General features: G+C 36.8%; 1 protein-coding gene across 1 annotated transcript; it reads right to left on the reverse strand.

Annotated features, from left to right (window-relative positions):
- Positions 1-460: 460 nt before the first annotated feature.
- On the reverse strand, positions 461-12,845 carry LOC139739395 (uncharacterized). Its single transcript, XM_071650016.1, has 10 exons — positions 12,702-12,845; positions 11,718-11,902; positions 7,863-7,986; positions 6,811-6,858; positions 5,047-5,118; positions 4,067-4,270; positions 2,361-2,552; positions 1,804-1,992; positions 1,146-1,343; positions 461-466 (listed from the first exon to the last, which is right to left on the reverse strand). The coding sequence occupies exons 1-10, from the start codon at positions 12,843-12,845 to the stop codon at positions 461-463; spliced, it is 1,362 nt and encodes a 453-aa protein (XP_071506117.1).
- Positions 12,846-13,183: the final 338 nt, after the last annotated feature.

Consider the following 13,183-nt stretch of genomic DNA (forward strand, 5'->3'; position numbering starts at 1 on the left):
TTTGCTAAATGCATTTCCACATTTATAAACAAAATGTTGACTTTCAGAAGTATACGTTAAGCAGGAGGTCTTGTGAAAGGTAGTAGGCCTAAATGGAATAAAAAGGGGGAAAATCCTTGCCCTTGCCGGGGGACAAAGCACGCCATATTCATGTTCATTCGTGACCGGTGATGACTCTTTGCTTGTGGAATCAGAAGATAGCGGCCTGGTGATGCCGCCACCAGTCGTCGGTGGTAGCTTCGGTGGTAGCGATCGCTGCAAGTGTTGTTCATTGTCTACAGAAGGAGTTATACGTATTGCTGATGGACTGCCTGGCAACTATGGAAATATATACACATAATAAAACAGTATATAAATCAAAGTAGTAGTGTTGTACAAATTATAAGAATTAGGAGAGCTAAAAAAAAAAAAAACACCTATGCGTTATTCATTTTCGCATTTTATCTTATTATTTTCGCATTTAGGCCTACCCAGTTTCCACAAGCAACATGCATAGCACATGTCTACGGATCAACAAATAGTAACAAAAATGTGAAAATCCTACGTATAATTGGCTTAACATAATAATGAAAGTTACAGGATACACTTATATCAATCTGAAGTATATCATATTCATATTTGGAATTAAAATATGGTGTGTGGGGGAAGCTATAATACATAACCTCATTATCACAAGAATATTTCCACGTACACACACACACACACAAAATATGACTTAAAGATGTCAAGTAAGTTTAGCAGGATGTCTTGTATACTGAGTAAGATAATAAATGAATACTAATAATGATGAATAAAATTCTCTGACTAATAAAGCTTATCCAGCTTCGTTAAAGAAAGATTTCAGCTGATACACTATTGCAAAGTACATTCTTTTAATGTTGCTACCATGGCATAACTGCACACAATTTATGTTAAACGTAATTTGTTAACACTTAGTGGAGATCAGCAATTGTATTCAGTGCAACTTGTTACTTATCCGACTATAAACAATTAAAACTCATTCTCTCTCTCATTTCCTACATTATACGTTTCCACATTTATAAACAAGATGTTGACTGTCAGAAGTCAAGTACTAGTATGCGTTTGGCAGGAGGTCTTGGAAAAGATATTAGGCCTAAATGAAAGAAAAAGGGAAAAATCCTTGCCCTTGCCGGGGGACAAAGCACGCCATATTCATGTTCATTCGTGACCGGTGATGTCGCTCTGCCCGTGGAATCAGAAGATAGCGGTCTAGTGATGCCTCCATATTGTGTTGTTCGTTGCTTCGGTGGTGGCGATCGCTGCAAGTGTTGTTCATCGCCGATTGAGGGAGTTAAACGAATTGCTGATGGACTGCCAGGTGACTATGGAAATGAATATACATAATACAACAATATATAAATCGAAGTTGTAATGTTGTACAGATTATAAGACTTAGGAGAGCTAAAAAAAAAAAAAAAAACAACCCTATGGGTTTGAATCCATTTTCGCATTTTATCTCATTTCATTTAAGCCTACCAATTTCCACAAACAACATGCCTAGCACACATCTACGGATCAACAAATAGTAACAAAAATGTGAAAATCCTATGTTAATGACTTCACATAATAATGATGGTTACAGGATACACTTACGTCAATGTAAAGTATATCATATTAGTATTTGGAATTGAAATAAAATGTGTGGGAGAAGCTACATTTGTAACCTCTTTCTCCAATACACATTTAAACATAAAACATAACTATAAGATGCCAAGCAAGATTAGCAGGATGTCTTGCATTGAATAATACACTACTTTAAAAACACGAATTCTCTTGACTTACCTGGGGACGAAGCACGTCGTACACATCTTCTTCCATCACCAGCGATGATTGTCCTTTGCTTGAAGGCGCTTTGCTAGTGGGGTCAGAAGATAGCGGCCTGGTGATCCCGCCATGTGTCGTCCGTTGATTTGGTGGTAACGATCGCTGCTCTTCTTCATCGCCGATAGAGGCTGGGGGACTGCCTTGGATCTGTGGAAAATAAACATAATGGAGCAGATAGATCTCATGTTGTGTGTGGTTAACCTGTGTCCGTGCTGCCACCTAAAATGTTGTAACTGTTGATTTTTGTTCACGTTTAAACAGACACACCGCTAATCCAAAGCTACCAAAACAACTACAATTGTCATTTCCCAGTTTGGGCTTCCCTCTTCTTCTGCCAAACACATTTCCATATTTACAATCAAAATTTTCACTTGCAGAAGTCAAGTAGACCTTCGTTTAGAAGGAGGTCTTGTAAAAAAAAAAAAAAAAAAAAAAACTAAAAGAAAAAAACTAAAAAAAGAAGAAGTAGGCCTACATGCAAATGGATGAAAGATGGGTAAAATCATTCTCCTTGCCTCGGGACAAAGCACGGCATATTCATGTTCAATTGTGACAGGTGGTGATGACGTTTTGCTCGTGGAATCAGAAGATAACGGTTTATGGATGCCTCCATATTGTGTTGTCCGTTGCTTCGGAGGTAACGATCGCTGCTGTTCTTCATCGTCGATAGAGGGAGTTAAACGTATGGCTGGTGAAATGCCCGGTAACTATAGAAAATACACGTGATATAGAGCAGATAAATCTAGAGAGAAATACCATGGAGCAAGAAAGAGCAAAACGTAGGAAATTGTCATTGTAAGCTTTTACACACGGTCCTATAAAGCAGACATTATGTCGGGTTTCTCTGTTGTCATTTCAGAGTTCTGATAATTGCAGTATTTCTGTCTTCTTGATACAATAATATTCATCTAACTTCTGAAAAGCAACGACTTTTCCATAAAACTATTATCTTTAAAACGAGGATTTTTTTAAATTAGACTTTCGTATTGCTTTGGTAACCTTAGTTTATTCCATTATTTTTTTTTTCAAATCTTGTTCAATGGCAGTGTAACACTAATTAGTAGTAAATTTTTTTTCTATTTTCCTCATCCGAGGTACTTTATTTTTCCACATAACTTCGCATATTTACAATCACTTTATCTGCAAGTATCCAAAAGGCGTTCAACATAATCATTATGACAGGAAAAAAAAATAATCAAAGGGTACATCAATGATACCAACCAAAATAATTGCGTATTCTTCTTAATCCGATATCATCGAATCTTGTTTGGTTGCATTTCAAACTGATATAAAATCTTAATTCCGCTTTCAAATCTTCTACTAAATGGTTGAACAAGCATTTGTTTCTTTCATTGCGTTCTCTGACATAATTCCTGTAGACAATGAATTTGGCATAATTCAAAAAAAGGTTTACTAATTTCATCTTTTTGTTACCTATATCATATCCGAGAATAATGACTTTTTCATTGATATCTATTACAAGATCAAAAATATTTCCCATTAAAACCGAAACCACTTTCCAATAATTAGTAGTACATTGTATTAATGATATCAATCCTACAAGTCTTGTGTCTTAAGCCCGTGTATCAGCACGGAAACTGGCTTAAGACACGACTTGTTGGATTGATATCGGGTCTAGGGCAATTACCCTCTGGGCAATTACCCCGGACCCTCCCCCTGGCTCTAATCCTTATCCTAATCCTGAACTTAATCCTAACCCTAAACCTAACCATAACCCTATAATCTTTACTCTAACCTTTATACCACTAACAAGTATTTAGGCGGGGTGTAATTGCCCTCTGGGGGTATTTGCCCAGATACGGATACACAATTATGAAAATGCAGTTGCTGTTGATATCTATTCAGTATACGTTATAACAACCACTCCGTGAATCCACAGCTGCGAAAATAACAAGACTCGTCACTTCCGGTTTGTGTTCTCTTTCCCTTCCGGTTTCTCCTAAGCTAATCTCCACATTCTTATAGGCCCCTGCACTCTTAACATGACTTTTAGATGTCAAGGTATAGCAAGATGTCTGGAAAAATGAGTATGAAAATACCTTAATTCAAACAACAACAACAACAACAACAACAACAACAATGACGATGACGGCAACAACAACAAGCAACAGTAAAAAAAAATAATAGACAACAAAAGCAGCAGCAACAGCAACAACGACAACAACATGAAAACAACAGCAGCATGATTCCCTCTTCTTGCCTGGGGGCAGAGCAGGTCATATTCATCTTCTTTCATGACCAGTGATGGTTGTTCTTCGCTTGGAGGCGCTTTGCTCTTGGACTCAGCAGGTAGCGACTTTGTGATGCCTCCATATTGCGTCGTCCGTTGCTTCTGTGGTAGCAACTGTTGCTGTTCTTTATCGCCGACAGACGGAGTACGTATTGTTGATGGACTGCCCGGTAACTATGGCAGATACACATTTATTACAACAGCAATGAATCCAAATGGAAGTGTTACACAGATTAGAAGAGTCAGGAAAGATGTAAGAGGGAAGCATATTGATTGATTGATTGATTGATTGATTGATTGATTGATTGATTGATCGATTGATTGATTGATTGATTGAATGAATGATTGATTGATTGATTGATTGATTCATTCATTCATTCATTCATTCATTGATTCATTCATTCATTCATTCATTCATGCATTTATTCATGAATCGATTGATTGATTGACCTGCACAATACAGTTAAAACTACATCATAAAGGGCACCGCATTCATCGTTCAATGATTAGAAGACCTCATATTCCACTTCCCAGACTACGCATAAATTCGGTGCTTACAGCAAAAAGAAATATGATGTCACAGTGATATTATATAGACATTTGAAACGCACGTGGCAGAGCAGACATGATGTTCAGAAAGTAAGACATCGTTGCATGTTGGTGAGAGAACAGGCAAGAATTAAAAAAAAAGAAAAACAACAAAACAACAATAAACTACCAATAAAACAGATAAGCGTTGAAATATGAACGAGGTCAAGAGAACTTCATACCTGTACTTGATTCTTCAGATAGATATGGGTTGGTTGACTGGGGATGACCTTAACGTTAAAATGATATGCCAAGTTCTTCCAAAGAATTGAAAGAAACATGCATAGCTGACAGGAAAACATTATGCAACTACTAAAACTAAAGAGGAGAGGGAGGCTGTTGGAGGCCTCTCCGTAATTTACCGACGTAGATGGCGATACGCTTGTGCAGTCATCCGTGTCTATTAGTTCCGCATAGTCACACTCGCCGTCCTCCTACAATTAAAAAATTAATGATGACCACAGATTGATATGATGCACAATCATGAGCTTTGAATGACACCTTTCTCTGAGAAGTATCTTCAGGGTTTCTTCAGGGGTCCGTCTTTTCAAGAGTTACGATTGATTCAAATGAATCGTAAGTCCCCCAATAAATCGTAACTTTACGATTGACTGCGAATTCATTTTACAAAAATAGAAATTAAGGGGGTCATTAAAGGGATGGTTCAGTTTTGGTGGAGATGAGAATTGGGCTTTTAACTTTTTGTGAGATACCAAGAAAAGACTTGTGATATAGTACAGAACATACTATTTTAAGAGGAATTCAAAGTCTATTTGACAAAAATTGGGTTTGGAATGACTGCAACATTGAAAAACAAAGTAAAACAAAGCGATCTTAATAAAGTGTGGGTCCCACACTTTATTACCATTCGCTCTTTTTTGATATCTCAGCCATTTCAAAACCAATTTTTATCAAATAAACGTTGAATTCCTCATAGAATTTCATGCTCTTTTATATTTTATAAGAGGTTTCTCATTATCTCACCAAGAAAATGTTAAAAACCTGAAATTAGGTCTCAACCATAACTGTACGATCCCTTTAATCGCTTGAATCAGTTCATCAAACGTCAAAGTCCCCCCCCCCCCCTCTCTCTCTCTCCCTCTTTCTTTGCCTATTTATATACCGTAGATGTTATGCTCTGTCAAAAAGTTGGGAATCATGATTTCCACCATCCTCCAAACTGGCTTGTGATTTATCCTATATGCCATTCACTCGTGAAATGTTTGTGCTACGCCCACCGGTCTACATTTATAACTATTCTGAAGAGGTAAGGAAAGGCGTATGATGATGAAATTTTGTATATCAGACAATATTATGCATTTCTTAATCGATATCACAGTTTTGCGGGCCTCGCATCATAGAGCAAATTATTCAGACGTACTGAAGTAGACTGATAATGTTTATGTTTATATAAGGCACCTAATCTGGCTATATATTTCAACATCAATTCGAATGCAATTTCAAAAGTGAATATCCCTGATCAATCTTGGAGCAGCGCGACTGTGCAAATATTACACACGTGACAAGTTCGGTTTCCAACCTAAGAAAATCACACACATTTGCACATAAATGTTAAAACTCGTCTCGCGAATTACATCGGGGGAAAATAATGCTTTAAGGGTCCGATATAAAAACTTCTTGTGGTTCATTTCAAGCGATATTTTGATATTAGAATGCCAGCGTTTCGTTGATGTAGTAAATTTAACTTCTTTAAAGAAATCTGTCGAATATACATCACCTTACGGATTTGATATCACAATTTGAAACAATAAGATTACTTGCAATTCTGTCACTTCCCCATGTACAGTGGCGGATCCGGGGGGAGGGGGGAGCGCACCGGGCGCGCCCCCTTTATTTTCTGCTAAAATAAAAGAAATATACGAATAAAATTGGGGAGATGGTGCGTGCGCCCCCCCCCCCCCCCGTTTAATTTTGTAAAGGCGCCCCCTCTTTACGGAATTCCTGGATCCGCCCCTGCATGTTCATCCAGTGTGCACCGAATCAGCTAACAATTTGTGTGTGTGTGTGTGTGTGTGTGTGTGCGTGTGTGTGTGTGTGTGTGTTATCTAACGTGTGCGTTGCTGCTTTCAAAAATCAATTTACAGTGACGTTGATCCAGAATTTACCTGTCCACAAGGCGTGGTGAGAAAGTCTCCAAATGGCGAGATTGGATTCTGACAAATTAAACAGATGAAAAATAGTGAGCATGTGATTTCAATATTCAGAATTTAAGCATTCAGAGTTTGAGTATTCATATACCTACAGTATGTGATATTACCATACAATTCATTTTTAAATCTATTTAGAGAAGTATTGAAATAATCATTAAATACCAGAAATTGCTATTCATGGTTTTATAGTTCATGATACTTCTTTATTGCTGCATGTTAAAAAAAAAAAAATTAACTTTAAAATATATGTCCAGCTGCATTTTTTGATCCATCTCTTATATTTATAAACTTTGTTGCTGATTATACCGACTATTTTGTTCACTTATATTTAGATGCGTAAATTTGATTTATTGATTATGATTTATAATATTATATTGGAATGTGTGATCATTCCTCACTGAAAAAATTAAACGCATATTTTCACAACATATAAAACTGAACTGAATGTGGACGTGAATACTAAATTGAATGTATTCAAATTTTGTGAAAATTACGATGTTTTCTACCCAAAAGAAGATTCAAGCTATAATCATACTCTTCTGGTCTTTCAACAGTTCCCAAAAACTATTTCACAACCTTTCTAAATCAGTTGAGTTTTGCGGATTTTTTTTTTTAATTCGTTACGGTCTATTCTTGTCGCGTTTTAAGTCATTTATCGCTAGTTTCTAATACTCATCCACCTTTACCATTTTTTACTAGCTTCCATATGTGTATGTGTGTGTATGTGTGTGTGTGTTTGTGTGTGTGTGTGTTTGTGTGTGTGTGTGTGTGTCTTAACCTCTAGGTATTTTCATTTTCTAATGAGAAAAGTTTTAGGCATTGTATCTAGTTATATCACCAGCCAAAGCAATGAAGAGCAAAGCGATTTTGGTCTTTTAGGGCCAAAAAGAAAAGTATGCTACATGCAATGGCGGGTGGTTGGTTAAAATATTCTTTTTGTTTGTTTCACAGTAATTATCTATTGCATTTTACTATGCTCTGTATACTAACCAATAAGTCAGTCTTACCTTGGGATTGGAGTGAAACCTGACCAGGTGATTGAGTGACTTGTGCACTTGTGGCTCGCCAACTACGACGTACGAGCCGTTTGTCAGCGCATCTATCATAAAGTGCCTGCAACGTTTTTTACTTCTATTAAATGAATTTGAAAAAAAAAAGAAACTAAAAGTGAATTTGATAATCCAGAAAGCCTTCATTTCTTATTAAAATTGGTTTCATGCTTCAAGATGACATAAGCAGTAATCCTCTTAAGGTCATGACCTCAAAAGAAAAAAAATATTAACTGCACATCACGTCTTAGAGTGAAGACAAAATGTATGCACACATACACGCACGCTCACAAACACACACACACACACACTCATATATATATATATATATATATATATATATATATACATGTATATATATATATATACAATATAGGCTTGATTATTCTCCAGTTAATTAACAATCCATGTAGTTTTGAAGACAAAAAAAAAATGCCGGTTACTTCATTCACAACATGAGAAGTACACAATAATGACCGCCGAAAGATATCGCGTCCATGTCAATAAATGGACACTCAGTGAGAATTGGTGCTCTTAGCAGAAATTAATGATAAACAAGATATTTTATGATATTTCTATTGATTCCTTTAAGAAATACATCGTATATTTTTCCATAAAACTCAAAGTCAATGTAAACTATCACCTTTGAATGTAAAAAAACAACAAACTGCTGTGTAAACAAATTACATTTCAGGCATTCTATATGATAAAATATGACGTGTAAATTCCCTTTACATTCAAGACGTGTTTGCCTTAAAAAAAAACCAAGAAGTAAAATTTAACGACTAAGATGATCGATGATTCAACAATATCGGATATTAAAGTTATAGAGTTTAAAAGTTTCACATGTTTCGCGGACCAGTTATATACATTGGTCGCAATTTCATATACAAATCTAATGAGGTGCTGATGACCATCACTGTAGAAGTTTCAAATTAGTTTATTTCGCATGAAAAGGCTCGTTGTAATGCATGTCTTTGGCTCATGTTTGATTAATTACAACCTTTACCTCTCTTTAGAAAGAATGATTGCTCAGTTATCACAACACAGTGATGATTTCATACGGGAGATTTTTTTTTTCTTTTTAACATTTCAAGACGTTGATAAAAAAGTTTAGTGCAGATATTAATATTTACCCCTTCCTTATTCCCTATGGCTATAGACAACGAATAGACTATTGCAACAGACCGTATAGTATTTCCGGCAATTGTATATGTGATAACAAGCAGAGGGTAAAAAAAAAGTATCATTTTGATGATAACGTTATCACGGACTACGGGAAATATAAGCGCATGCGCACAAATATCGACAATACGGCAAAACATAACAACAACGGCGACATTACTGATATCATTTACGAAATACAGGAAATGTTCAGTTGATGATTGACCAATGAGATTAAAGATTTCATGATCATTAAAAGATAAGTGAGCAGGTCATTTGGAGGGGTATTATCGGACGTGTCATCAAGACAAAAGGTTCAAAACTAAAGGAAGGTTTTAATCTAGCTCCGTCTTACCTCAAAGAAAGGCTGTAACCAAATCGACTCTCACTGACTCGGATCAAAAAGGCTCCAATTGGTTTTGGCTGCAATAGTTCTTCGGCTCGCCTGTATACAACATGTTTAAATTGTTAAGTCTATGCATTCATTTCATATCTTTAAGTGACATGAAACTAGATTAAGATTGATAGATTGGTTGATTTTATTTCTTTTTTTTTTCATACATAGTTGACACAAAGTCAATTGAACAACGTTATCGAATATTGCTAACATCAACAGTTGAAAGAGGTTAGATGATGTTTGCTACTGATGACATAGTAACACAGCGCATAGATAACATGAACATTTTACTTTCCACTATAAGACGCAGAAATACATCGGCTTGGATGCTATTAAAGTGTTCGCACTTACAGGGAAATTCCAGACGATTTTCAAAATTTCACATCATGTTGTACATAATTATATCGACAGCTCCATGTATACATTTGTGGAATTTATTGTGGTCCTTGAGAAGAGAAATCAATACTCTGAAAATCTTGAACAAATTACAGTGAACAGTGTTGATGACATAGGAGCCTCACATATTTCAGAAATGTCGCAGTGTAATTCCATTACAATACCGCTTGCTTAACAATTTCACCTGTGTAGAATCTATGCATTCCTTCTTCTTTTGTCCTTGAGCCCCAACTCATGCATAATGGTGAGGCTGCCATGTCATCATCCTTGTTCATTGCAATTTGTTATCAATTTTTAAAACATTTTTATTCCTCATCCCAATCATTATGAATTCTGAAACTCTGTACTCAGTATGATTAGTTTACATTTGTTCAAATGTAAAAGTCTGAAAATCATCTGGAGGTCTTCTTTAACTATATTCTTATAGTTCTCTCCCTCTTATTCTCTCCCTCTCTCTCTCTCCCTCTTTCCCCTCTTTTTTGTTTCCTCTTTTCACACATTTGCTTTTTTTTTCCTCTCTATTCCCGACTTTCCCAGTTTCCCGCACTCTTTGTAGTTGTAAGCTTTTCACCCCCCTTATTTCCCCTTTCCCAGAGGTACCCACATGATACAAGCCTGGTCTTTTGAGCGGGTACCTCCACTTTTTTTTTCGCAGAGTGTATATAGAATGTATGTATCTTTTTTGTACTGATTATGTAGATATGAACATGTTGTTAATCCTGTCTGGTTATGTATATATTGTTACTCCCATGTCAAACTCATAATATTGTTTCTTGTACATTCTGTTGGAAAGAAAAAGTGAAAATAAAGTTTGAATTGAAAAAAATAAGGTTGAATTGAATTGAACTATATTCTTACGGTTTTCTCTAGTGAGAAACAGTAGCATTACACAAGCTGCTGAAGACGAAACGTTGAAAATGGCGTGACTGTTAAAAGTTGCCTTTCTCTACTAGCCAAGGCAAGTACGTGGTCAAAATCAAAGATGAGTGAGCTTTTTGTTTTGTTTAGTTTTGTTTTGTTCTTGTTGCACCGACCTTTTCTACAGTGATAAGTTGTGGACCAATCTGCTGATTAACAACTTTATAAAACTGTCTAGTAAGTCAGCAGTCAATGACTATCAGTCTGAGACCAGTCAAAGACTTTTTTTTCTCGTACATCAATTGAAAAACACTTACAAATTGATGAAAAGCCTCTCTCTTAACATGATAGTGGCATCTGGAGAGGTTTAGTCTACGAAGCCAGACAATTGCCAAAATGTATGGTGAATTGACTGGACCGGCCCGAACCCCATCAACTTTTCGTACAGAAGATACTAGAATAAATCTGGGGAAATTGAATCGATCAAAATATATTTAGCAATATAAGCCTGCTATAAAAACAACAACAACAACCCCCCCCCCACACACACACACACAACAAAGCAAAACAAACAATTAATTATGGGTGTGGTTGACGAGAGTGAATCCCTTTACAAAATACACCTCTTTTGGAGGCTGCATTCGGCTTCTTCTAAATTTATGAAGACTACACTTCTTTCGGCGTAAATTCAGAAAACACATGATTGTGTGTGTGTGTGTGTGTGTGTGTGTGTGTGTGTGTGTGTTTGTGTGTCTGTCTGTTTGTGGTTAAAACCGTGGTCTCTCTTTAAGAAGGTTTGAGCTAGGGTTTGAGCAGACCGCCCCCCCCCCCCCCCCCCCCGCCTTCCAAACTTCACATTTCAGGACTGGAGTGAAATAGGTTGGACTTCTCAGGTATGAAACATCAAATACACTGAATATTTTCGTGTATTCAGTGTTCATTTCTATATGTAACACATTTATGGAGAGCGTTGTTTACAGTGCGGGACCTCAACTGACCTTCTTGTGATGATGCCATGGAACCAAATGTAGAGGGCGCCACCATATCGTCTGAGCTTGGAGGACTGGGTTTCCTTGAACCACCTTACGGACGCTGAACGTTGGTCCGACTGGTTAGAGGCAGGAGAAAGAAGCGACATTCCGACATCACTTCCGCCACCTTTGTCGTTTTCCCGTGATTTAAGCTGCCAAGTGAACATGAGGAAGGAGGTTACTAAAATGACAGCACAGATATTAGTTTCTTTGCTTATTTTCTGTGTCTACACAAGCTAGACGAGATAGCAAACAATTAAACAAGAAACAAATTAAATATTCGGCTTTAATAATGGTATGCGGAACAACTTCGATTTTGAGACAGTCACTCACAGTCACGCGGGGGCAAATGGGTCAGAAAAAATAGCTTGTTGACTAGATCATTATTTTGGTCAAAGTACGCAAAAAGATCAACTGACATTAAAATGTTTTACTATAATTGATTTACTTCTTGGTAAAATCCACTACGGGGAAAGATTTGTGAAGTGCCATAAAGTGCCGTGAAGTGCCCTGAAGGACGACACCCCTTTTAAAAGTGTTGAACAATATTTCGAGTTAACACACGCGTAATTACGGATTACAGGAAATTAGCTGAGGTCCTCTTAAAAGGATACCGGGTTTTCTTTACCATTTAATAAACTTTGAATAAACTTTGATTTAAGATTTGTGTAGGTCAGTGAGAGACGTGTGAGATCACGACAAATCACCTCATGTCGTTTTCATATACGAGCATGGTTGCCACTTATCACAGTTACTCGAAAACAAGTGGAACTTCTAGATTTACCAATTTTTCATTTATGTTCCAATTTAATGAAACCTCCCTGCTTTTGATTTCTTTTAACTTATAAGTGATGCGTAATTGCATTCCTAAATCATGATACAGTAGCTCATATTGATATGCTCTCTTGCATAATGTTCGTCATATTTTGTAGAATTACAGAAAATCCATACCTCCTTTTCTTTGCCCTGCTTGGCATTGTCGGTTTTGTCAGCGGTGGGTCCAGCTCTCGTGACAAGAGTGACCTCATACCCGCTGTCTAGATGTTGGCAGTCGAAATCAAGGATAGAAAAGCAAATGGTTACCACGGTTGCCATGGATATGTGCACAACGAGGTTAATCTTTTTATTATCCATAGCTGAGATATCCACTGTTTTCGTCACATTCCGTCTTGTTTCATTCCTTCCCCTAGCTGCCCTAAAAAAAAAGGCTGCATGGCATTGTATCTGAGGTTTCCTCATAATTCCCTACCCTGTAGAAATATTTTGCCGTGTGTGATTAAAGTTGGGTATTCATTAAACAAGAGTAAATCACGTAAACTCGTCGCACTCGGGGTCTTCATGTGTGGTCTTTCATTTTCCTTGAGTAATCACGGATAAAATGAATGATCCGTAAATACACATTCGATTTTAAAACACAGTAACTTGTATTGGCT

This window comes from Diadema antillarum, unplaced genomic scaffold (genome assembly GCF_040938485.1).
Source record: "Diadema antillarum isolate AM-2024a unplaced genomic scaffold, OU_Dant_1.0 seq00000798_RagTag, whole genome shotgun sequence".
In the NCBI taxonomy this organism is placed as follows: Eukaryota; Metazoa; Echinodermata; class Echinoidea; order Diadematoida; family Diadematidae; genus Diadema; species Diadema antillarum.

Bases quoted from the DNA above. Each gene is read 5' to 3' on its own strand.
- LOC139739395 (XM_071650016.1), bottom strand. From the start codon at position 12,845: ATGGCAACCGTGGTAACCATTTGCTTTTCTATCCTTGATTTCGACTGC. The intron at 7,987-11,717 runs GTCAGTTGAGGT...TTCATTTAATAG, and splicing joins CATGGCATCATCACAAGAAG to AAGTAAAAAACGTTGCAGGC. The intron at 2,553-4,066 runs GCAAGAAGAGGG...TATTTTCTATAG, and splicing joins ATGACCTGCTCTGCCCCCAG to TTACCGGGCATTTCACCAGC.